The sequence below is a fragment of the Coregonus clupeaformis genome, chromosome 34 (genome assembly GCF_020615455.1).
Source record: "Coregonus clupeaformis isolate EN_2021a chromosome 34, ASM2061545v1, whole genome shotgun sequence".
Classification (NCBI taxonomy): domain Eukaryota; kingdom Metazoa; phylum Chordata; class Actinopteri; order Salmoniformes; family Salmonidae; genus Coregonus; species Coregonus clupeaformis.
In genome coordinates, this window is record NC_059225.1 from 13,595,248 (window position 1) to 13,621,221 (window position 25,974).

Sequence of the window (25,974 nt, forward strand, 5' to 3'; positions counted from 1 at the left end):
GTGGGTGGACAATGGAGCTAGGAAATCCCAGGCCAAACACAGAACACACTGTATCTCTCTGGGGGATAGGTGGACAGATAGGGTCTTTCTTCCCCTATATACTTGTCAGTAGTGGTTATCAGTGAAGACCATGGTCATCCACAGATACAGAACTAGGGTTATTGATCCTGTCCCCTGTCAGTGGAGGGATTGGGCCAGTGTGACCGGACGGGGAGAGGCTGATAACGGTGGCGGTCGACCCAGGCCGGGTGACCTGAAGTGTGGGAGGGAGCAGAGGTAATGCCCTGGGGTTCTTAATAGGCCTCATTCAGAGAAGTCAGCCAAAGGTTTCTCACCAGATTATGGGAAAATGACACATGCATGGTAGTTGGTCTCTAGTCTAGGTAATGTACAGACCATATTGGATTGAAGATTTTCTGTTTTGTTTTCGGATTTGTCAGCTGTCCTGAATTCACAATGAAGTATCCTTGTGGAAACATATTGTTAATCTAAGTCTAAATAAAGAGCAATGTCATATAATTGGTAGTGGGTTGAACTGTCTTCAGGATTGCATGAGTCAGGCTCGTGGGTTAAAGAGGATCACATTGGGACAGAGCAGGAGAATGAAGATGATGACTGTAAATCACACCTGTCAGACAACAGTATGGCGCAGGTTGATAAGACCATAATTAGGGCTGTAAATTCCATGTGCGTTTGATGACTGGAGATAGACAGTCGCTTAGCTCAGACAACAAATGCACACAGACAGTAGATAGCGATGCACAGTGTCAGGAGCCTGGATGACAGTTTTAAAGCCTACAATCAGTCAGAGAAAGGCAAGCTCAGGGACCTGAATCACAACAACTGCTGGCTAGTCTACTCAATTTACCAATAACATAATCTAGATCTAGCAAATCAGAGCCAGAAACCCGAACACAACCATTTCCAAGATAAGCTATTTTGGCTGGGCAGCCCAAGTCTGATACTTTTTCCACTAATTGGTCTTTTGACCAATCACATCAGATGTTTTCACAGCAGATTTTTTTCAGAGCTAATCTGATTCGTCAAAAGACCAATTAGTGAAAATTGGGCTGCCTGTGTACACACTGATTGAAAGGAAAAACCAAAAACCAAAAACCCGCAGACACTAGGCCCTTCATGGAATGAGTTTGACACCCCTGCTGTACTCCTCGTCACAACCCTGTATAGGCTGTTCATAGAGATAGATAGAGGACATCTTTACATCTGTGCCATTATAGCAGGGGTGTCAAACTCATTCCACAGAGGGCCGAGTGTCTGCGGGTTAAGACCTAGACAACCAGGTGAGGGGAGTTTCTTACTAATTAGTGACGTCAATCAAGTACAAGGGTGGAGCGAAAAACCCGCAGACACTTGGCTCTCCTTGGAAGGAGTTTGACACATATGCATTATAGCATCTGTGACAGCATGGGCAGCGCCATTGAGGCTACAACCCATAGAAGCCCCACCCAGTTTACTACTTTGACTACTTTAAAATGGTGGAAACATGCAAGCCCTCAATGGCAATGTCCATGCTGAGACGGGTAATATCCACGATGAGTCCTTTCTTTCTCTATCTCTATGAGGCTGTTTGCATCGATCCACAGCAATTCAGTGTTCCTAACTTCCTCCAATCAGGAACAAACTAAGGTCAAACGTAGGGTGATGGGTGAATAAAATCACGAAGCAGGTGTCCAATATTCATTTATTAAACATCAATATTTTGCCAAAATAATTAAAATACTTATACCTGAACGGTATCTAGGGTATTAGGCTACTGTGGCAAAATGGGCTTTCAATTTAGTTCACTTTCCATTGCGTGGATTGAAACACCCCAGGATTATCCAATAGTGGCATCGCCCAATAAAATGTATCATCCTCAGGTGTGTCAATCCATGTAGTGCGGTAAACGACTGGCCCTCGGTTTTGTTAGGGGTGTTTCTTTACCAAAACACCGTCATCTTTACCACCTATACAATTAAAATTGGGGAAAGGATACAAGTCCAAAAAAAGCTTTATTTGTTGTTTTGTCAACTGCGAAGCCACTTTCAATAAATCATGGAAATTAGATGCCCATCTTTGTAAGCACTCAGGTTTGGTGAGTTTATATCTGTCCTGCTCAGCTATAGCCTCTTTCAACACATGGTCCAAAAGAGATCAGATCCTAGGGCCGGTATTTCACATTTCTGTTAGATCAGACAAAGAATGGACATCCTATGGTGTTTTTTTGTTTTTTTAACTGCTAGATGATAGTTAATCAAATGTGTCTGGGGGTCAGAAACACATGGGTATTTTAGTGCTTGTTACAGAGAGGGATCCATGATGGTGATGTTTCTCTTCGACAGAAACCCTTCTCATGCGAGAACCGTGACAAGAGGTTCTGCATCCGCTACCAGCTCACCAGACACCGGCTGAGCCACAGTGGAGAGAAGCCAGCTCACCAGACACAGGCTGAGCCACAGTGGAGAGAAGCCATAAATGTGAGCATGAAGCCCACAGGCTGAGCCACAGTGGAGAGAAGCCATAAATGTGAGCATGAAGCCCACAGGCTGAGCCACAGTGGAGAGAAGCCATAAATGTGAGCATGAAGCCCACAGGCTGAGCCACAGTGGAGAGAAGCCATAAATGTGAGCATGAAGCCCACAGGCTGAGCCACAGTGGAGAGAAGCCATAAATGTGAGCATGAAGCCCACAGGCTGAGCCACAGTGGAGAGAAGCCATAAATGTGAGCATGAAGCCCACAGGCTGAGCCACAGTGGAGAGAAGCCATAAATGTGAGCATGAAGCCTGATGTGAAGCTTCACTATCCTAAAGGGCTAAGGCAATGGTTCACTTCACTGTCAATGACTGGTTTGTTTGAGGCTGCATTCTACAATGCTACATTGTTGCCTTTCCAAGCCATTTGGCAAGACAACCAGTTGGCTAAAGCAAAGCGACAGGTTGGCACCGAGGCTAGGGTTTAGTTCTGAATGGGTTTGACCCAGAAATGTTACTGAATGGTAACCTAACCCACTGTGATATCTGAGACATAAAATGCATCAATCCTCTTCCAACCTTCCCTCTGGTCTCCCATCTGTTCCTGTGTGTATCTGCAGGTGTCTGGCTGCAGGATGCTCCGAGGCCTTCGCCACACATGTCAGCATGAAGACCCACATGGCTCACATTCACCAGCACCAGGAGAAGCACTAGAAGGTTGGCTAAACTTTGGGGCTCACTTCATCTCCTTATTGCCTTAGATTTCATTGACACGGTTCTGAATCAGTTGATGGCTAAACGTGATATTTTGAGAACCCACTTGAGACTTCCACAGTTTTGTGTGGGTGAAGGAAAAGTGACGGCCATATTGGACAAACATGGGTCCTACTGCTCATTATCATTCATCAGAGGTTGATAAGATGCTGTGATTTGTTATTTATTCTGTTTTAGTGTGGGCTATGGGAAGGACTTCAAGAAGAATAACCAACTCAAGACACACCAGACGGAACACGCACAACCGCTTCCCTTTCAGTGAGTATGACACACACTGGCATCTATGAGCGTATGTAGGCTCTACCACGTCAGCCTGAGCTCTGACCCTTTCCCATTGGTGTAACTTTGAGGGCTGTAAGAGAGAATGTGCTGGTCCTGGACAATTGAAGCACCATGAGAAAGTGCACCAAGGTGAGCCCTGCACCTGCCACATGCACATCTCACATCTATTGGTCACATGCTCTGAATATAACAGGTGTAGACTTTACAGTCAAATGCTTACTTACAAGCCCATTCCCAACAGTGCGGAGTTAAAAAGTAAGATAAATATTTGCTACTAAAAAAGGAAATAGTAACACAATAAAAACAATAACGAGGCTATATATGAGTACCAGTACTGAGTCAATGTGCCGGGGTACGAGGTAGTTAAGGTAATACAGTATGTGGGTAGGGGTCACAGGAGGTTTGTGGCACTTTAATTGGGGAGGACGGGCTCAAGGTAATGGCTGAAGTGGAATGATATCAAATACATGAAACACATGGTTTCCATATGTTTGATGCCATTCCATTTGCTCTGTTCTGGACATTATTATGAGCCGTCCTCCCCTCAGCAGCCTCCTGTGGTAGGGGTAAAAGTGACTAGGCAATCAGGATATATAATAAACAGAGTAGCAGCAGCGTATGTAAAGTGTGGGTAGAGTCTAGTGAGTGTGCAAGGGAGTTGGTGCAAAACAAGATGAAGACATAAAGGGGGTCAATGTAAATAGTCTGGGGAGCCATTTGATTAACTGTTCAGCAGTCTTATGGCTTGGGGGTAGAAGCTGTTCGGGTGCTTTTTTGTCACAGACTTGATGCTCCGGTACCGCTTGCCATGCGGTAGCAGAGAAGTCTAAGACTTGGGTGGCTGGAGTCTTTGACAATTTTTAGGGCCTTACTCTAACCGCCTGGTATAGAGGTCCTAGATGGCAGGGAGTTCGGGCCCCAGTGACATACAGGGCTGTACTCACCACCCTCTGTAGCGCCTTGCGGTCGGATGCCGAGCAGTTGCCATACCAAGCGGTGATGCAGCCATTCAAGATGCTATCAATGGTGCAGCTGTATAACTTTTTGAGGATCTGAGGGCCCATGTCAAATCTTCTCCACCTCCTGAGGGGGAAGAGGCGTTGTTGTGCCCTCTTCAGGAACTTGAAGCTCTCGACCCGCTCCACTACAGCCCCGTCGATGTGAATGGGGGTGTGTTCGGCCCTCTGTTTCCTGTAGTCCACGATCAGCTCCTTTGTCTTGCTGACGTTCAGGGAGAGGTTGTTGTCGTAGCACCACACTGCCAGGTCTCTGACCTCCCTATAGGCTGTCTTGTCGTCGGTGATCAGGCCTACCACAGGTATCGTCAGCAAACTTAATGATGGTTTTGGAGTCGTCCGCAGCCACACAGTCGTGGGTGAACAGGGAGTACAGGAGGGGACTGATGAACAGGAGGGCACCCATGAAGTTGCAGAGGTAGGTGTTTAATCCCAGGGTCCTTAGCGTAGTGATGAGCTTGGAGGGCACTATGGTGTTGAACGCTGAGCTGTAGTCAATGAACAGCATTCTGACGAAGGTGTTCCTTTTGGCCAGGTGTGAAAGGGCAGTGTGGCGAGCAATAGAGGTTGCGTCATTTGTGGATCTGTTGGGGCGGTATGCGAATTGGAGTGGGTCCAGGGTTTCTGGGATGATGGTGTTGTGAGCCATGACTTTCAAAGCATTTCATGGCTACAGATGAGTGCTACAGGGCCGTAGTTATTTAGACCGGTTACCTTGGTGTTCTTAGTCACAGGGATTATGGTGGTCTGCTTGAAACATGTAGGCATTACAGACTGGGTCAGAGGAGTTTAAAATGTCAGTGAAGAAACTTGCCAGCTGGTCAGCGCATGCTCTGAGTAGGCGTCCTGGTAGTCCGTCTGGCCCTGAGGCCTTCTGAATGTTAACCTGTTTAAAGGTCTTACTCACATCAGCTATTGAGAGGGTGATCAAGCAGTCGTCCGGAACAGCTGGTGCTGTCATGCATGGTTCAGTATTGCTTGCCTCAACGTGAGCATAGAAGGCATTTAGCTCATCTGGTAAGCTTGCGTCACTGGGCAGCTCTAGGCTGGGTTTCCCTTTGAAATCCGTAATAGTTTTCAAGCCCTGCCACATCAGTGTCAGATCCGGTGTATTAGGATTCAATCTTAGTCCTGTATTGACGCTTTGCATGTTTGATGGTTCGTCGGAGGGCGTATAGGGATTTCTTATAAGAGTCCGGGTTAGTGTCCGGCTCCTTGAAAGCGGCAGCTCTAGCCTTTAGCTCAGCGCGGATGTTGCCTGTAATCCATGGCTTCTGGTTGGGATATGTTCAGTTCCTTCAGAAAGTATTCCCACCCCTTGTCTTTTCCACATTTTGTTGTTACACCCTGAATTTAACATGGCGTAAATTAAGATTTTATTTATTTTTTTACTGGCCTAACACACTACCCCATAATGATGAAGTGGAGTTATGCTTTTCATTTGTTTTACAAATTAATAAATGAAAAGCTGAAATGTCTTGAGTCTAAGTATTCAACCCCTTTGTTATGGCAAGCCTAAATAAGTTCAGGAGTAAAAATGTGCTTAAGGTTCATGGACTCACTCCATAATAGTGTTTAACATGATTTTCTTTAATGATTACCTCATCTCTGTACCCCACACATACAATTATCTGTAAGGTCCCTCAGTTGAGCAGTGAATTTCAAACACAGATTCAACCACAAAGACCAGGGAGGTTTTCCAATGCCTTGCAAAGGGCACCTATTGCAAGATGGGTAAAGAAAAAGCAGACATTGAAAGCCTCTTTGAGCATGGTGAAGTTATTAATTACATGTGGATTGTGTATCAATACACCCAGTCACTACAAAGATAAAAGCGTCCTTTCTAACTCAGTTGCCGGAGAGGAAGGAAACCGCTCAGGGATTTCACCATAAGGCCAATGGTGACTTCAAAACAGTTAGTTTAATGGCTGTGATAGAACTGAGGATGGATCAACATTGTAATTACTCCACAATACTAACCTAATTGACAGAGTGGAAAGGAAGCCTGTACAGAAATGCAAATATTCCAAAACATGCATCCTTTTTGCAACAAGGCACTAAAGTAATACTGTCCTGAGTTATGTTTGGGGCAAATACAACAAATTACAGAGTACCACACTCCATATTTTTAAGCATAGTGGTGGCTGCATCATGTTCTGGGTATGCGTGTAATGGTTAAGGACTGGAGAATTTTCGGGATACATAAAAAGGACAGGCAAAATCCTAAAGGAAAACCTGGTTCAGTCTGCATTCCACCAGACACAGGGAGATTCATTCACCTTTCAGCAGGACAATAACTTAAAACAAGGCTGAATCTACACTGGAGTTGCTTCCCCAAGAACACAGTGAATGTTCCTGAGTGGCCAAGTTAGTTTTTACTTAAATCTATTTGAAATCTGTGGCAAGAGTCAGACCTGAAAATGGTTGTCTAGCAATGATCAACAACCAATTTGACAGAACTTGAAGAATTTTGAAAAGAGTAATGAGCAAATGTTGCACTTGCCCAGAAAGACTCACAGCTGTAATCGCTGCCAAAGGTGCTTCTACAAAGTATTGACTCAGGGGTGTGAATACTTATGTAAATTAGATTTCTGTAATGAATTTTCAATCAATTTGCTGAAATGTCTAAATATGGGTTCACTATGTCATTGTGTGTAGATGGGCGTGGGATCTATTTAAATCATTTGGAATTCAGGCTGTAACACAACAAAATGTGGAATAAGTCAAGGGGTATGAATACTTTGTTAAGACACTACCTATATGGTCTACCTGTGGGGACAACGTCGTCGATGTACTTATTAATGAAGCCGGTTACTGATGTTGTAAACTCCTCAATGCCATCGGCTGAATCCCGGAACATATTCCAGTCTGGGCTAGCAAAACAGTCCTGTAGCTTAGCACCCGCTTCATCGGACCACTTCCCTATTGAACGCGTCACTGGTACTTCCTGTTTGAGTTTTTGCTTGTAAGCAGGAATCATGGAGGATTGAGTTATGGTCCGATTTGCCAAATGGAGGGCAGCCGAGAACTTTGCATGAATCTCTGTGTGGAGTTAAAGTGATCTCGAGTTTTTATCCTTCTGGTCGCACAGGTGACCTACTGGTAGAAATGAGGTAAAACGGATTTCAGCTTTCCTGCATTAAAATCACCGGCCACTTGGAGCGCTTCCTCTAGATGAGCATTTTCTTGTTTGCTTGTGCCCCTATACAACTCGTTGAGTGCGGTCTTAGTGCCAGCATTGGTTTGTGGCGGTAAATGAACAGATACGCAAAATACAAACTCTCTTGGTAAATAGTATGGTCAACAGTTTGTGGTATTCTAACTCAGGCGAGCAGAACCTCGAGACTTCCTTAATATTAGAGATTGCGCACCAGCTGTTAATAGACATACCACCACCACCCCTGATCTTACCGGACTCTGCCGTTCTGTCCTGCTGATGCATAGAAAAAAAAACAGCTAGATTTATATTATCCATTTCCTTGTTCAGCCATGGCTCCGAGAAGCATAGTATATTAGTTCTAAATGTCCCGTTGATAGGATAGTCTCAAACTGAGCTCTTCCAGTTTATTTCCCAGCGACTGCACATTAGGCAATAGAAAAGAAGGTAGAGGCGATTTATTCATTCGCCGCCGTAGTCTCACCAGGGTGCCTGCACGCCGGCCTCTAAAGCGCAGTATTCGCCTTCTACGAGTGTCTGGGATTAGGGCCTGGTCCAAATAGAGGTTAGAGATAGCTGTTCTGATGACCAGAAGTTCTCTTCGATCATGGGAAAGGATGGCTGAAACATTATGTACAAAAAAAAGTTTTGATGAGAGCTAAGAAATACACAATAGCAAATTTGGTCAGGAGCCTGTAAAACGGCCACCATTACCTCTGGCGCCATTCTATTCCTGTAGAAGCTTTTTTCCATACATATTAACCTGTCATGTATTTTCTCTCCCAGGTTACCCTTGTGCTGTGGAGGGCTGTCTCCAAGGGGAGATTTGGTCAGCGTATCAGAAGCAAAGGAAGGCTGTACACAGAGGTATGTAGGCCCTCTCTCCACCACCGCTCTCCTGACTGTTCTCCAGCTTTCATCTTGCATTGTCTTGTGAACTGCTCTTACGTTGTTCTGCTTCAGTGACTCAAGCAAGGTGTGTGTGCTCAGTCAAGCTGCAGTGTGACGGCTGCAGTAGGATGTTCCTGGAGGCATGGTTCTTGCACCAGCTCTGGGTCCACTCCGGTGCTCCCAAGAGGGAGTTCCAGTGCTCCAAAACTGGATGTGGGAAGACCTTCACCACACACTTCAATCTGGAGAACCACGTAATGTCAGACCACAAGGGCAAGAAGGCCTTCTCCTGTACCCATGTAGGTTGTGGCAAGAGCTTCGCTATGCAGGTGAGCACACTGTAAATGACCAGAGTTACAATATGGTATCCTATCCAATTCTAAAATAGATTTGCAGAACTATCTGGCTCTGCTTTAGTGGCATATTTGATGGAGAAATGTTTTCTCCTCATTAGGCGCGTTTGAGACGACACGAAGTGGGTAAGTCATCCCATCAGTCTGAGTCGGGGACTGTGTCCCCACAGGCTGAGACCAGCAGACTGGCTGCCCAACTCCGTAACACCAGCTTGGGTCCTACACCCTGTAACACCCCTGCCCTGACATGGACTGGTCCATCAGAACCATGGGGGTGTTCTGAAACCTGTGGAAGAGGAACCTATACTTTGCGCTGTGTGAAGTATTTTTGTTCAATTTGTTTTCAGGAGCCGACTCTTTCAGTTATGTATCAAACACTTATCAAATATATCCTCACTACTGCACCCGCTGGATTTTTGTCTGATGTTAATGATTGTGTAATGCAACATGTTTAGCAATGAGGTTCGATTGATGGGCATTTGCTAAGTGCCTCCAATAATGGCACATTCATATCGGGTTCTGAAGTCTGCTCCTTTCATCCTGGGGAGGGGTGAGCTTGGTGAACAAGGACTGGCATTTAAAATAGCCAAAAGTCTGTGCTCTAAATAAATCAAATAAATCAACTCCCATCCTCTTCTCAGTGCTCACACCAACGGAACTGACTGAACACACACAGCAGGTAGCCTAGTGGTTAAGAGTGTTGGGCCAGTAACCGGTTGCTGGTTTGAAACCCCGAGCCGACTAGGTGAAAAATCAGTCTTTGCCCCTGAGCAAGGCACTTAACCCTAATTGCTCCTGAAAGTCGCTCTGGATAAGAGCGTCTGCTAAATGACTAAAATGTAAACACATCCAGGTGCTGAACAGACTCCAGTAAACTAGCATGCCAAAACCCAGTTTTCCTCTAACTATGAAGGTGTGGGGCCAGGGAGAGGTGGCACGCACACACAGGCACAGTGGACGGACTTCTAGGTAAGAGAATCGACTCTGGGAAGTCTTTATTAAACCGCAGAACACACATTCACACACGTATAAAACCCCAGCAAGCTGACGGCTGGGTCGTCACGGTGATGAGGCCTAAGGCTGTGTCCAGGGGGGCGGGTCGGGCCCCCAGGGCGTGGCAGGTATCCGGTAAGGCTGTATTCAGTAGGAGCGACTTCTTTATTTTATTTTTAAACAGGTGCTACCTGAACTTGTTTCAAAATGATTTATCCTCCTGAACATATAACCCTAGAAGCGTTTATAATGACAGAAATACATGGCCTAGAGCTGATCAAATTCATTATTCTACATGGCAGAGAATCCTATCGGTTCTATGTAGTGATTTTCTATCTGAAACGTTCTGTAACGTTGAGGCCACCTGAATATGCCCCTGGTATCTACTACTGCAGTCCAGTGAAGAGAAACAGTCCAGAGACGATATACTGTCCTTTAACAGATACAGTCCCACACTCTCTGATAACATGACCATACAGATATAGGATCTTAATTTGAGCCAGTTTGCTACAGCAGGAATGTGGATTATAATGAATGGACATTTTTGTAAAGTTTGATAAATGTTTTGTAAGGAAAAGTGGACATTACAAACTTTAGAAGCCTTTTTAAACCTCATACACTACAAGTTTGAAATGTCCTGCATTGCAGGAAAGTTCTGCAACAGGGTGATCAAATTAAGATCCTACATCTGTATGAACACATCAGTGTGTGATTGCAGTGTGGCGTGGGGCTGGCAAGGTCCAGCCTAGTATCAAGGGATTTTGCCTAGGAGGGCCAGGTTCACTCTAGCCTGGTTTGATGAAGTCCATGTGATTTGGCCCGGGTTACAGTCGGTCTGATCCAGAGCAATTTCAGTATGGCATGATTTGGCGCCGTAGCCTGGTTTCGATGCAGTCTCGCATGATTTGGCCCTGGTTAGATACAGTCTAGAGTAATTTCAGCGTGGCATGATGCAGTCCAGTGAAGTTTGACCCGGTTCTATGCCAGGCTGCCAGGCCAGGAGACCACGGTGAGAGCCACTCTGCTACGCTGCTCCTTCAGCATGGGTACCAGGGCTGAGTGGCTCATACCAGCCGTAGACAGCCCGTTAACTGCCACTATCATGTCCCCACACCTAGGAAATAGAGGGGGACACAGAGGGGAACATCAATATGGATGGACCATATACAGTACATATCTACTGAGTATACCAAACATTAAGAACACCTTCCTAATATTAAGTTGCACCCCGCCCTTTGCCCTCAGAACAGCCTCAATTCGTCAGGGGAATGGACTCTACAAGGTGCCGAAAGCGTTCCACAGGGATGCTGGCCATGTTGACTCCAATGCTTCCGACAGTTGTGTAAAGTTGGTTGGATGTCCTTTGGGTGGTGGACCATTCTTGATACACTCAGTAAACTTGAGTATGGAAAAACAAACCCAGCAGCGTTGCACTCTTGACACAAACAGGTGCGCCTGGCACCTACTACCATACCCCGTTCAAAGGCCCTTAAACCTTTTGTCTTGCCCATTCACCCTCTGAATGGCACACATACACAATTCATGCTTTAAAATCCTTTAACCTGTCTCCTCCCCTTCATCTACACTGATTGAAGTGGATTCAATAAGTGACATCAATAGAGCATCATAGCTTTTACCTGGATTCACCTGGTCAGTCTACGTCATGGAAAGAGCAGGTGTCCTTAATGTTTTATATACTCTGTGTGTGTACAGTGGGGAGAACAAGTATTTGATACACTGCCGATTTTGCAGGTTTTCCTACTTACAAAGCATGTAGAGGTCTGTAATTTTTATCATAGGTACACTTCAACTGTGAGAGACGGAATCTAAAAAAATCCAGAAAATCACATTGCATGATTTTTAAGTAATTAATTTGCATTTTATGCATGACAAGTATTTGATCACCTACCAACCAGTAAGAATTCTGGCTCTCACAGACCTGTTAGTTTTTCTTTAAGAAGCCCTCCTGTTCTCCACTCATTACCTGTATTAACTGCACCTGTTTGAACTCGTTACCTGTATAAAAGACACCTGTCCACACACTCAATCAAACAGACTCCAACCTCTCCACCATGGCCAAGACCAGAGAGCTGTGTAAGGACATCAGGGATAAAATTGTAGACCTGCACAAGGCTGGGATGGGCTACAGGACAATAGGCAAGCAGCTTGGTGAGAAGGCAACAACTGTTGGCGCAATTATTAGAAAATGGAAGAAGTTCAAGATGACGGTCAATCACCCTCGGTCTGGGGCTCCATGCAAGATCTCACCTTGTGGGGCATCAATGATCATGAGGAAGGTGAGGGATCAGCCCAGAACTACACGGCAGGACCTGGTCAATGACCTGAAGAGAGCTGGGACCACAGTCTCAAAGAAAACCATTAGTAACACACTACGCCGTCATGGATTAAAATCCTGCAGCGCACGCAAGGTCCCCCTGCTCAAGCCAGCGCATGTCCAGGCCCGTCTGAAGTTTGCCAATGACCATCTGGATGATCCAGAGGAGGAATGGGAGAAGGTCATGTGGTCTGATGAGACAAAAATAGAGCTTTTTGGTCTAAACTCCACTCACCGTGTTTGGAGGAAGAAGAAGGATGAGTACAACCCCAAGAACACCATCCCAACAGTGAAGCATGGAGGTGGAAACATCATTCTTTGGGGATGCTTTTCTGCAAAGGGGACAGGACGACTGCACCGTATTGAGGGGAGGATGGATGGGGCCATGTATCGCAAGATCTTGGCCAACAACCTCCTTCCCTCAGTAAGAGCATTGAAGATGAGTCGTGGCTGGGTCTTCCAGCATGACAACGACACGAAACACACAGCCAGGGCAACTAAGGAGTGGCTCCGTAAGAAGCATCTCAAGGTCCTGGAGTGGCCTAGCCAGTCTCCAGACCCGAACCCAATAGAAAATCTTTGGAGGGAGCTGAAAGTCCGTATTGCCCAGCGACAGCCCCGAAACCTGAAGGATCTGGAGAAGGTCTGTATGAAGGAGTGGGCCAAAATCCCTGCTGCAGTGTGTGCAAACCTGGTCAAGACCTACAGGAAACGTATGATCTCTGTAATTGCAAACAAAGGTTTCTGTACCAAATATTAAGTTCTGCTTTTCTGATGTATCAAATACTTATGTCATGCAATAAAATGCAAATTAATTACTTAAAAATCATACAATATGATTTTCTGGATTTTTGTTTTAGATTCTGTCTCTCACAGTTGAAGTGTACCTATGATAAAAATTACAGACCTCTACATGCTTTGTAAGTAGGAAAAAACCTGCAAAATCGGCAGTGTGTCAAATACTTGTTCTCCCCACTGTATATATAAGATGTACTTTATTGTCCATTAACTTACAAAGAATGGAAATATGTCTTTATGCTCACAACCCAACAACATGACTGACGGCTTACTTGAGGCTGCCGTCGGAGTATGCAGGCGTTCCAAGGACAATGGTCTTGATAAAGAATGCCTGGTTGCTATGGTTTTCCTCGTATCCCCCGACGATGCTGAAGCCCCAGCTCCCAGGGTGACTTCTACGCAGAACAATCTCATGGCTACTGTGAAGGAAGCTGAGATAGAGATGGCTGGAATGAATGAGTCAGTGTTTTAGTGAGGGAGACAGGAGACCCATAATAAATAGAAATACAGAAGAAGGGGGGAGATGGAGAGGGTTGAGCCAGGTTTAGGGAGAGAGGGAGGGAGGGGCAGGGAGAAAAATGGTGACGTAAGGCAAGAGAAATGAGACAGATGGAGAAAGACAGACGAAAAGAGAGATGGAGGAAGGGAGATTCAGAGAGGGAGGAGAGAAAGAGAGACAGAGCGGAAGAAAAGGAGAGAGCGATAGAAAAGGGAGGGGTGAGTTTGAGGCTGTCCTCTCTGTACCAGTCTCTGAAGGATGAATTGGGGAGAGACATTAGGGATGTAACCACATGCCCCTCAGTTGATAATCCACAGCTGTTGATGGTTACACCACAGTTCAGGACAACACACACACATAATCCCTCGTATGGACCACCTTATGTAACACACGCACCCTGGCTTTAACACACACACCAACACACACACATCAACATACACACATCAACACAAACACATCAACACACACACATAATACATGATCCGTGCAACATTTACATCCCAACACAGAACACACTCAAATCAAAATCAACAGAAATGCGCCGACATACAAACACATTCTCCACAGATGACTTCAGGTGAATCATGGGATGGATCTCACTAGTCAACTTGCTTCCTTTCCTTGTCTCCTCTGCGTCACCTACACTAATATGAAAAAACTAAATAAATCAAGGCAATTCTTTCACACATAAACTCCCAACATCCCAACCACCACAGGTGAGTCCAACCCAATGAGGTGTGTCTTCTATAGCTCCTGTTTACCTGGGCAGGCCAAGCCACATGACCCAGGACGGGGACCAGGAGGAGTCGTAGTCCGAGTCGTGTGTGTGGGGGTGTGTGGGCAGCAGCTGGTCCTCGGGGCTCTGGCCCTGGTCCGGCTCCTCCACCATGCTGACCTCCAGCGCCCTCAGCTGGACGGAGGGCGATGCTGCGCTGGCCTTCAGGGTGCCAACCGCCTCGCTGTGGCTCAGGTAGGTCAGGTCCTGGCCGTTGATACTCAGGAGGATGTCACCTGGAGGAGAGGAGGTGACAGAGAGAGAGAATGAGATAGAGTGGGGAGAGATAAACAGGGACAACAGGAGATGGGGAGGCAGAGTGAAGAACCGACAGAGAGAGAGAAAGAAGGAGGGATAGAAGGAGGGAGAGGGACAGAGAGAGACATTGTTACTTAGGGACAAAGAGTCCTGAGAGAGAACATTCTAACACTGACTCCTGAGAATGTAGCTGTGGCAGATCATGAGCAAAGAAAGGAGCCAAACCAAACAAGAACTTGGCCTCAATAATCTAACAGGCTGTGATGTAGCCCACAGCTCACCTCGTTTGATTCGTCCATCCCGTGACAGGCAGCCGTGTGGTTGGATGCTGGTCACAAAGATGGGCAGCTCGCCGCTCTTGCTGCCCCGCCCCCCGGCCACGGTCATACCCAGAGACTCATGAGGCTCCTTCTTCACAGTGATGTGTTTCTCCTTACAGGTCACACACTGGGACAGGTCCTACACACACACACACACACACACACATATACACACACACACACATATATACACACACACACACATATACACACACACACTCACTAAGAGAGGTCCTACAGTGTATAATACACATTGGGAGAGGCCTCCAGCATAAATAGATACATATGAACAGACACAGTCAGACACACACACTCCCTCAGGTGTGTACTCACTCTGTGGGTGCTGGAGCGGGCCAGATGGGCACAGGTGGGCACGGTGCTGGGGCTGGGGGAGAAGCTGTGGTGATGGTGATGGTGGTTGGGGAGGAAGTGGTCATGGCAGTACAGATCTCTGTTGGAGGCAGAGCTTGATGGAGGGGGAGGGGTAGGCTTGCTGGGACGGCCAATCAGCAGATAGACTCTTTCGCCGCTGGCCTGTAGTTGACAGGAAAAGGGAGTAGGTTTAGCCATCCACAAGAGGAACGGTCAGAAACACTGTTTATCCCCTAGCAGTCTTACCTGTATGATCTGAGCAGCCTGTTCAGGCGTGCCGTGGCGTAGGTCCTGCTCATTGACCGCCAGTACGCGGTCGTTACTACACAGCCTTCCGTCCTTGGCAGCCAGGCCGCCGTCCAGCAGGTCTAGCACAAACACCCCCACCTCGTCAGTCCTCCGCACCAGCTTGATGCCCAGCTGCTCTGACGAGTCCCGCTTCTGCAGGGTGATCCTCAGGCTGGCAGGGCTGGACGGGATGCCCTCTGGGGTGGAACAGGGGGCATGGGGCACTGAGGGGGTGGTGGAGGCGGGTGGGCGAGAGACACAGCGGCGCTCCCTTAGGACAGTGAGCTGTAGCGTGGCACAGGGGCGTGCCAACGTGGAGCGGGCAAAGTTATGGGGCACATTGCTGATGTCTACACTGTTGACCTGCAGAGAGGGAGAAGAGAGAGAGAGAGAGAGAGAGAGAGAGAGAGAGAGAGAGACATTAGGAGAGGGAGAAGGAAAGGGAGGGATGTTGGCTTTGGAGGGATATTAGAGGAGAAAAGTTTAGGAAGAGGTGAGGATGGATCCATGGTCCTCACCTGTAGTATCTGGTCCCCGGCCAGAAGCCTGCCATCTCGAGCAATGACCCCGTCACGGTACACTTCCTGGATCACCACGTTGATGAGAGGCGTCTCATTACCCCCGACGATGCTGATGCCCAGTTCTACATAGGGGTTGGAGCGGTGGACCTCGATGGTGGTGATTTCACCCTCTGGAAGGGACGGCAGCTTCACACAACCTGGGAGATACACAGGGACATGTAAGACATAAATCTCTTATATTCATGAATGTTTAGATTCGAGATGATTACATTGGAAGGTTAGAGACAGGAAGTCAGATGGAGGAAGTGATGTCATACCCTCTTCTGCAGAGAGGGGCGGTGACTCGGGGCAGTCCCACACAGAGGAGGCAGAGCTGGCGGTGCGGAGGAGATGGATGCAGGGGTTACTGAGGGGTCGCTTTACCCTGGGCACCACACACTCCAACCCTACCACACCTACACACAGAGAGGGGTTAGTAACACACACACACACACACACACACACACACACACACACACACACACAGTTGTTACTCACTGTCCTCCTCATTGCTCTCCTCGAAGGCAGGGTTGTCCAGTCCAGGCTCGTCGGTCCACATTCCGGCGGTGGAGGTGCCACCAGGTGGCGAGGGGGAGCTCTCCTCCCGCAGGTCTGTCTCTGTCTGGAGGGAGCGTGGGGACCTGGGGGGGCTGGTCACCATGGCTCCCTCCTCCCCGTGATCACATGGTGGTCCCTCTAAACTGGTCTGCTGAGACTGCGTCCCCGGACACCTGGACACAGAGAGAGAGAGGGATGTGGGGGTCGACTTTGGGCAAAAACTGTATAACTGATCAATGCACCATCATACCAGGTCATTTAATGCCTATGGATGAATTAGATATTTGGCTACAGAAGTGCCCTTCCTTACCGATCTCTACAGTTTCCGTCCAAAAACATATCCTGTGAAATGATGTCAACACATACTGGAGGAGTTACTGGCTAGCTAAAGTGGCTAGCATAGCTAACGAACTAGCTACGTCAGTCGCGGCGCGCATTACCAGAATGACACATCGACGAACCACCAAAGGTACACCACATTTCTGTTAGAAGATTGAGAAAGGGGCGGAGTTGGACAATTTTTCGTGCCCAAAGTTGACCTTTAAAACTGCAGATATACACTGAGGGGTTCATACATTTCACACACACACACATGCTGCATACATGAAAGGTAAGACAACCCAATAACAAAGAGTTATTGGGTTAAACTACTGTTCAGCTCATAAACAGGTACCACAGAAAACATCAGGAAACCTACTGCATTGACCAGTCCCTCCGATGGTTAGCTGCCAGACTATGATTTAAGCTATGCACGAAGCAGGAAGAACCACAGATAGTCATCCAGGATCAAGCATCAGATCATCAGACACGTTCTAGAACATTCCACCCAGTTCAAGGACGTTCCAAGTGCCCTGGCAGTCTTCTGTTCTAATCTAATCCCTGACTTTAAGGCGGCTTTAGTGACACAATATTAAATGTCCAAGCTGACAGACACCCAATTCTGTCTCTCATGATCTCCTCCCATCCTTAGCTTCATTACGGTCTTAGGGTTGGGGCAGAGGGAACGACCCACGCGGACCTGGGCCTTAATCTATAGAAGAACAGAGCAGTCCAGTCACGTACAGACACCTCAGAAAGACCTAGGGACCACTTAGAGTGAGACAGAGCTCACCTGCCACAACTGGATACCCAGTGGGAAGCAATTTTATATACTTGTCCATAAGCTGAAGAGAAGGTGTAGTGGACATCTAGTGAGGAGAAGGTGTAGTGGACATCTAGTGAGGAGAAGTGGGCATCTAGTGAGGAGAAGGTGTAGTGGACATCTAGTGAGGAGAAGTGGACATCTAGTGAGGAGAAGGTGTAGTGGACATCTAGTGTAGGTTGAAGGTACCAAAGCTTAAGACAATGTAATAATTCCATGCAGAAAATCAAATCAAATAAAATTGTATTGGTTGCGTATATGTATTTTGCAGATGTTTTTTGCGGGTGTAGTGAAATGCTTATGTTCCTAGCTCCAACTGTGCAATGATACCCAACAAGCAACATTGGCTAGGAGCTACGAACAGGGCGGCCATGTCTGTCCACACCATTTTGTCAGTCTGGAAGTGAATGTTTTTTGTTGTTGTTCTTTTATTTTTTTTTTTATATATATATATATATATATATATATATATATATATATATATATATATATATATATATTCTATTTTTTCTTCTGGAAGTGAATGTTAGCATAACTGTTTTACTGTCATTCTATTCATTTAGACGTTTTTCAAATGACCACTTTAATATTTAATTTCCAGACCGCTGGTCACGTTTTCAATGCTCATCTTGTAGAATTAGCAATGATGCTGGTCCAATGATTTCGTTTATCATGCTGCCACATGGAATTATTAGGTTGTCTTAACCTGTATTTTTCCGACCTAGCATCTAGTCTTCCGCTTGTTTAAGGTATCCTTCCTCCATTCCTTACTTCATTGAGGTAATCACTGATTCAAATTGTTGGCAATGTTTGTTGACCAAGTTGACGTTGTTGGCAAAGGTTTTCATTTCATTGGTATCAACAATCCAACCTTGGCGGATCAGTGATGACTTTGAGGGAGGAAGGAAGTAAGACAGGATGCACTTTAAAATAATTAGAATTGAGCTTTAGTGGACACTGGGCCAAAGGCTGGACTGGACAGAGCAGGGCAGAGCAGAATAGGGTACGGCAGAGCAGAGCAGAGCAGAGCAGAGCAGGGCAGAGCAGAGCAGAGCAGAGCATTGCAGAGCAGTGCAGAGCAGAGCAGAGCAGGGCAGAGCAGAGCAGTGCAGAGCAGAGCAGGGCAGAGCAGTGCAGAGCAGGACAGGGGTGGGTGTCCCGTGTACAGTGGTGTAAAGTACTTAAGTAAAAAATACTTTAAAGTACTACTTAAGTAGTTTTGGGGGGCATCTGTACTGTACTTTACTATTTATATTTTTGGCTACTTTTACTTTTACTTCACTACATTCCTAAAGAAACGAATATACTTTTTACTCCATACATTTACCCTGACACCCAAAAGTACTCATAACATTTGGAATGCTTAGCAGGAGAAAAATTGTAAATTCACACACTTATCAAGAGAACATCCCTTGTCATCTCTACTGCCTCTGATCTGGCGGACTCACTAAACACAAATGTTTCATTTGTAAATTATGTCTGAGTGTTGGAGTGTGCCCCTGGCTATCCATCAATTTAAAAACCATGGAAATTGTGCCGTCTGGTTTGCTTAATATAGGGAATTTGAAATGATTTATACTTTTACTTTTGATACTTAAGTATATTTTAGCAATTACATTTACTTTTGATACTTAAGTATATTTAAAACCAAATACTTTTAGACTTTTACTCAACTAGTATTTTACTGGGTGACTTTCACTTTCACTTGAGTCATTTTCTATTAAGGTACAGTATCTATACTTTTACTCAAGTATGACAATTGGGTACTTTTTCCACCACTACGTGTCCAGACAGCTGACTCAGTGAAAGCCTGTTAGTGTTAGCAACAGCTCGTTAGCCTGAGCTCGTTAAGGTAAATTTCCCGAGATCTGGCCGTTTAGCAGCTATAACCTTAATAACCATGCATCAACACAGCAATGGAGAGTAGTTTCCATAGGGACAGCTACAGACTGTGGAATTCAGCAAAAGAAAAGTTCTCAGTTCTTTGTTGGCATTCCTCTGGTCTAGTCCAAAATCAGTCCAGAACCTCACACGGTTCAGGAGTAGCCTAGTAACCAGTATGTTCCAGCTTTATCCAAATCCTTTGTTGTTGTCATGTCACAGCAGAGTCAGGACAACAAACAAGTTGGCTAAAGATGAAAGGCTAGCACTCAAGCTACCTTTAAAAACCAAGCAATAAACTCCAGATAGATGCATATCTACACAGTAATTGCAATGTATGTCTTATTTACTGATTTAAACACTACAAAGTTCAGCATCAAGTCATCACAGCTTAGAGACCAAATTCTTGAACCGACATCTTCACACCTTTTAATACTTTACACTACAGACCTCCCTCACTTCAGATATAGTTGCGGTGCAGTTTCCTCACAGCTACCACTAGCCTGCTGAGCTCCCCACTGCCACACACCCACTCACATTGTGAGGTGTGTGTGTGTGTGTGTGAGGCTCTGTGCCTGATTAGAGAGGTGCTTGAACAGCCAGACGTATTACCCTAGTACCGGACTCACCACAGGTCGGGGTTGCCCTTGGCAGTGTCACAGAAGAAGTGGTTAAACAGGTCCCAGCATGGTGGACGTCAGAGAACATGGAGGCTCGGCCAGACAACACAACACATGTATTTTTTAAATTGTATTTCACCTTTATTTAACCAGGTAAGCCAGTTGAGAACAAGTTCTCATTTACAACTGCGACCTGGCCAAGATAAAGCAAAGCAGTGCGATAAAAAACAACAACAACACAGAGTTACATATGGGATAAACAAAACGTACAGTCAATAACACAATAGAAAATCTATATACAGTGTGTGGAAATGTAGTAAGTTATGGAGGTAAGGCAATAAATAGGCCATAGTGCAAAATAATTACAATTTAGTATTAACACTGAAATGATAGATGTGCCATGACCAAGTAACTGGCTGGTAATCCCCAGTCACATGACCCAGGACCTAATAATCCCACCCCGAGGTCTCCCGGGGGGAGCTGCATGTAAGAAACGGGTCTAGGATCAGCTGATCATACCCAACTCCATACCTTCACCATTACAGGGATGAAGGAATATCTTACCCTGTAACAGTGGTTAGGGGCAACTTCTTCCCATACAGCATTTGCTAGACACCTCACTCACACCAGAAGTTGTGTGTGTGTGCTTGCCATGGATGCATGTGTTTCTTTGCACACGTGATTCCCCTAGACCAGTGTGTGAAGTGTGTAAGTGTGTGTGTGTGTGACTCCACTCTACCTGTGTTTGAGGTGTGCCTCCAGGTCACAGCGGGGCATGCTGAGGCTGCAGGCTGGGGCCAGGGGACAGGACACAGACAGCTTGTCAAGCAGCTTGTGCACCAGGATGCTGCTCCGCCTACACACCTGCAGATGCAGCCGTGCCCGGTCCAGCGGGCAGAAGTCCCGCTCCTGGAGGAAGCTGCGGAGGCAGCGGGCACAGAAGGTGTGTCCGCAGGGTGTGTCCAGGGGCTGGACCAGGGGCTGCAGGCAGATGTGGCACACCAGGTCATCGTCCACCTCCAGGCGGTAGTTATAGAGGTGGTTCTCCCAGGCCCGGTGGATCTGACCACACTCTGGACACAAGGCCTCCAGCACGGGCTCCACAGGCCCCGCCGGACCCACCTGGATAAAGGAGATGAGATTTATATGGGAGATGTTGGAAGACAATGATAGTTGAACAGAAAAGCTTGTTTGAATGAATCCCAAAGAAACAAACAAGTAATTTGTATGCTATTACGGTGTAATTACCAATTTACCATGTATTTTCTCTGTGTATACAAGGTAATTAGCGGATCGGATCGGTAAATAGCGGATCGGAATGGTAAATAGCCGATCAGAGGATCAACATTAAACTATTAATCACGGTGGTACCAGTACCCCTCACACACACAGCTGGGAGGGTACAAACTGCAAACCAAAACTCACCTCACAGCCGGGGCTGCCCATGTCAGGACCAGGGCTCCAATCGCCAGGCACGGCCTTTGGCACAGTCGTCACTGTGGTTGCAGGTTGGGAGGTTACGAAGGGGTGGGGAGGGGGGCGTCCTATCCCATAAACCTCAGAGGGTGAACTGGTGACAGAGAGGACAGCCGCCCCCCAGTGGCCAATCAGACATCACCCTGTAGGTCAGAGAGCAGGGGTTAAAAAACGGGAAAATTAAACAAAGTGTGTGTGTGTGTGTCTCTGCACGTGTGTGCATGTGAGTGTGTATTCATGCATACATGTGTAGTACTGTATAATTTGGTAAATATTTGCATTGTATGAGTGTATATGTGACAGTGTGTGTGTATGTTTATATGAATGTGTGTGTGCATGTGTGTGTAGTGTGTGCTGAGATTATGTACTGTAGCACTGCGCCTGCTCACTAATTTGGCAGTGTATTCTCTCTTTCGCTCTCGCCTGCTGCAATATTCCAGTCCCACAGAGAGGGAATTATCTGCGATTGAGGCAGAGAGGGAATTATCTGGGATTGAGGCAGAGAGGACATGGGTATAGTTGAGAGGAAGGAGAGAGAGATAAAGAGAGAGAGGGATAGAATGATAAAGAGAGAGAGAGAGGGAGGGAGAGAAAGAGATAATAAGAGAGAGAGAATATGAAAGAGTGGGAGAGAGGGGAGAAAAAAACAGGAGAGAAGAGAGAGATGGAAAAAAGGTTGACAGAGAGAAAGGGTAGATTAGAGAGAGGGTAGAATGGAAAAACAAAGGAGTAGAGAGACAGAATGAAAAAGAGAGACGAAGACAGAAAGAGAGAGTGAGGGGTGAGATAGGGACATGGGAAAAAAAAGAGTGGAAGACTGCCAACTGATCACTAAGAGTGACACTTGGGGATTGAACTTTGCCTTGTTCCTGCAGGAATATGTCTGAGGGTGTGTGTTTGTGTGAGAGAGGGATGTTTTTGTGTTGCCTCAACTTCCGTGTGCATGTGTGTGTGTGTGTGTGTGTGTGTGTGTGTGTGTGTGTGTTTGTGTGTGTGGTGTGTTATTGGTTTTACTATCCTTGTGGGGACCAGCAGTCCTCACAAGGACAGTAAAACAAGAAACAATCGGTCAAGTGGGGACATTTCGCTGGTACCCACAAGGAAAAAGGCTATTTTAGGCTTAGGGGTTAGGTCTAGGTTTAGGGTTACAATTAGGGTTAAGGTTAGGGTTAGGTGAAGGGTTAGGGTTAGCGGTTACGGAAAATAGGATTTTGAATGGGGATAATTTGTTTGGTCCCCACAAGGATAGTAAAACAAACGTGTGTGTGTGTTTGTGTGTCTGTGATGCACTCCGGCCGGTTCTGCAGCGTGAGAGAGCCAGAGCTAATGGAAAACTCCTTGCAGCTCTGAAACACAGCTGACCACTCGTACAAATCCCCAATGCTGAGCCGTCCTCAGAACTAACGAAACACAGCCGACCACTCGTACAAATCCCCAATGCTGAGCCGTCCTCAGAACTAATGCATTGTGTACCAGTCATTTCCACTGTGTTTCACGTCCAAAGCCATTTAGACTCACTTCCCCTACTCCAGTACCCTAGCCCTGTCCCTGAGGAGCTCATGGACACAAATCGACACAAGGGAGCGTATTTTAGCATGAAGCAGAGCCAAGCTAGTAACACCTGACTACCAGCCTCTACTCTCATCTCCTTTCCTCCATCTGCATGGATCTGAAAAAAACTGAAGAGGTCATAGCAAATGCTAAATAGTCGTCCACCATATTGCTTTCACCGATCCTGTGATTTCAGATGACGCGGAGAGGAAGCCACTTTAGACTGTTAAGATGCATCCTCCGTCTGTCTGTGCGAGGGTCTGCTCCTGTCTCCATGGCTACAGAGCATGTTCAGTAGAGCTTGACATTTAGAGCTGTGTAGATAAAGATGGAGTGTACACAGCAGACACTGTTCTCTCCTCCATGGGTCCTTTCTATTTCTGTACACTTCTATCTGCTGCCGGCTATATTCTCAATGGTACCTGCCCTTCTGACTGTGCCACTGCTGTTTCTGCCTGTCTTTATGACTGTTGTTTCCATGACTACATGCCTCTATGTAACCTGTCTCCGTGACAACCTGCTTCCTTCTCCTTGACTGCTGGTACCCTTTTCCTTCTTTTAAGTACCTGTTTCTTTTTCTGTGTGTGTGTGTGTGTGTGTGTGTGTGTGTGTGTGTGTGTGCGTGCAGCTGGAGATGCATTATTCATGTAGACACAAGGGTCCTCTATTCCCATAACAAAGCTCTGACATCATTTTATCACACTCACGCAAAAACACACGCATATACACACACAGCGGATGCTTTTTGGGTATGAGTTTGGGGGTGTGTGCAGTGTCTTTCAACCACTGCTGTGTACAAGTTTGACATGCAAGACTAATGCAGTCTATAAATTAGATCGCTCTCTCTCTCTTTCCCTCTCTCTCTCTCTCTCTCTCTCTCGCCCTCTCTCTCTCTCTCTCTCTCTCTCTCTCTCTCTCTGCCCCCTCTCTCTCTCTCTCTCTCTCTCTCTCTCTCTCTCTCTCTCTCTCTCTCTCTCTCTCTCTCTCTCTCTCTCTCTCTCTCTCTCTCTCTCTCTCTCTCCCTCTCTTGCCCTCTGTCTTCATCCTTCTGCCAGCACTGTACAGCAGTTACAAGAGCATTTAAATCTTATCTTACTTTCAACATAGCTGGATTGCAGCAGCAAATGTCATTACATACCGTGCGCCATTTCATAAGTCTGGGAAATATTCATTAGGTTATAGGCACCACAGGGTCTTCTACTGATTTCCCAGAACAGAGCTTATCTCTCTCATGTTGTGGGCGTGTGTGTTTGTGTGTTATTGTCTTTGTTGTGTTACCCGGTGCCTCAAGGACACTGTGCTATTGTATTGTTATTTATTTCATCCATAGACTTGCTGTCCTCTGCTCTCTCTATTGATACCAGCAGTAGACAAGGCCTTGCACCTGTCACTGCCTACAGCGACTCAGCGACTAATGCACAAATTAAATGCACCGGATAATGCACAAAGAAGATGACGTCTGTCCTATTGCCAACCCAAATAAAGGGGTAGGCCAGGACTATAACATATAGTCTACAACAATCTTGCATGTCAGACAAGGGGAAAACGCGATATCTCCTTGCCCTCAGGTACAGTTGATCACGTTAATATGGTAGTCTGTAGGCTATTAAAACCACAATCCCATGGGCAAAAATCCATTATGCCTACCATGATTTCAATAGCATAATCATCTTGTCATTCTTCGCAAGAAACAAACAAACCTGAATATGCAATGTTTCATTTTATGTTTCGTTTCAATATAGCCTAGCCTATAATATATATTGTTGAAGGCTGACTAACAAAATGGCTTTTTGAAGGGGAGAACAAAACTGCATATACCAAACAAAGGCTATCTATTCAAATTGCATTATAGGCTCCCCATTTTATGCACCGCCCTCAAAGGCGTCATTCAGATTCAGATTCAGATAGATCATATAATTGTTTAGATGACAGCAATACTCTTCTCCATTTAGGCTGGTGAGTGAACCAGCCAGAGTGTCTGTCTGATTGTCAGATTCCTCCCTCCCTTCCTTCGAGATCCGTGGAATAGCGCGGAGATGGATGGATCATGGATGGACAATAGCGACTTCAATTGAAAGCTATATAGACTATTACTAGACCATAGATATAGAACCTGATTTATATATATGTACTAGACATCGTGACAGTGAAGATGTGCGAGCAGAATACATACATTATATTACCTATTCCGGCTTCTCCTTGGTGCCGAGAACTCCGGCCCCGAGAGGGGACAATTAACGGACCTCAATCACACATTCACCGCAACAAGCAGACCCGAAGCAGCCGCACATAAAACGCCCCGGTGACTTTCGCGGTGAAGAACCCGCCCACTGCCCCTCTCAAGCAGTCAGTCAAGGAGAAGGGGGCAGGGTCTCGTGCTGTCAATCTCAAAATGAAATTAGAGGCTTCCCTTTATGCCTGTTCGAAATCAACCACTAAAAAGTATAATTATGACATTTATTTTCAATATTAGACAAAATATATACTGTTGTAAAACATTGAAATATAATTAGTTTGTTGATAAACAATTATATCTGTTTTTTTACATATAAAATCCGGTATTACGTAAGGCACTACTAAGGACAGTAGTTTTACGGGGTCCTC

At 46.1% G+C, this 25,974-nt stretch overlaps 2 protein-coding genes across 7 annotated transcripts; one reads left to right on the forward strand and one right to left on the reverse strand.

The window, feature by feature from the left end:
- Window positions 1–1,523: 1,523 nt before the first annotated feature.
- gtf3ab (general transcription factor IIIA, b) lies at window positions 1,524–9,662 on the forward strand. The gene is made up of 8 exons (XM_041861269.1): window positions 1,524–1,541; window positions 1,931–2,095; window positions 2,343–2,458; window positions 3,093–3,179; window positions 3,424–3,484; window positions 3,597–3,657; window positions 8,488–8,568; window positions 8,692–9,662. Exons 1-8 carry the CDS (start codon window positions 1,524–1,526, stop codon window positions 8,934–8,936), a joined length of 834 nt encoding a protein of 277 aa, XP_041717203.1. The 3' UTR covers window positions 8,937–9,662.
- Window positions 9,663–9,911: 249 nt separating this feature from the next.
- On the reverse strand, window positions 9,912–25,669 carry lnx2a (ligand of numb-protein X 2a). Of its 6 annotated transcripts, none has more exons than XM_041861759.2 (12): window positions 25,554–25,669; window positions 21,769–21,962; window positions 21,083–21,465; window positions 16,642–16,874; window positions 16,422–16,559; window positions 16,102–16,301; window positions 15,542–15,946; window positions 15,257–15,457; window positions 14,885–15,062; window positions 14,332–14,581; window positions 13,344–13,517; window positions 9,912–11,052 (listed from the first exon to the last, which is right to left on the reverse strand). In XM_041861759.2, the coding sequence occupies exons 2-12, from the start codon at window positions 21,787–21,789 to the stop codon at window positions 10,917–10,919; spliced, it is 2,319 nt and encodes a 772-aa protein (XP_041717693.1). In that variant the 5' UTR covers window positions 21,790–21,962; window positions 25,554–25,669; the 3' UTR covers window positions 9,912–10,916. The 6 variants fall into 6 exon arrangements, with proteins under 6 accessions (XP_041717693.1, XP_041717696.1, XP_041717692.1 ...); XM_041861762.2 differs by having other exon boundaries at window positions 13,344–13,502; window positions 25,544–25,669; XM_041861758.2 differs by having other exon boundaries at window positions 25,544–25,669.
- Window positions 25,670–25,974: the final 305 nt, after the last annotated feature.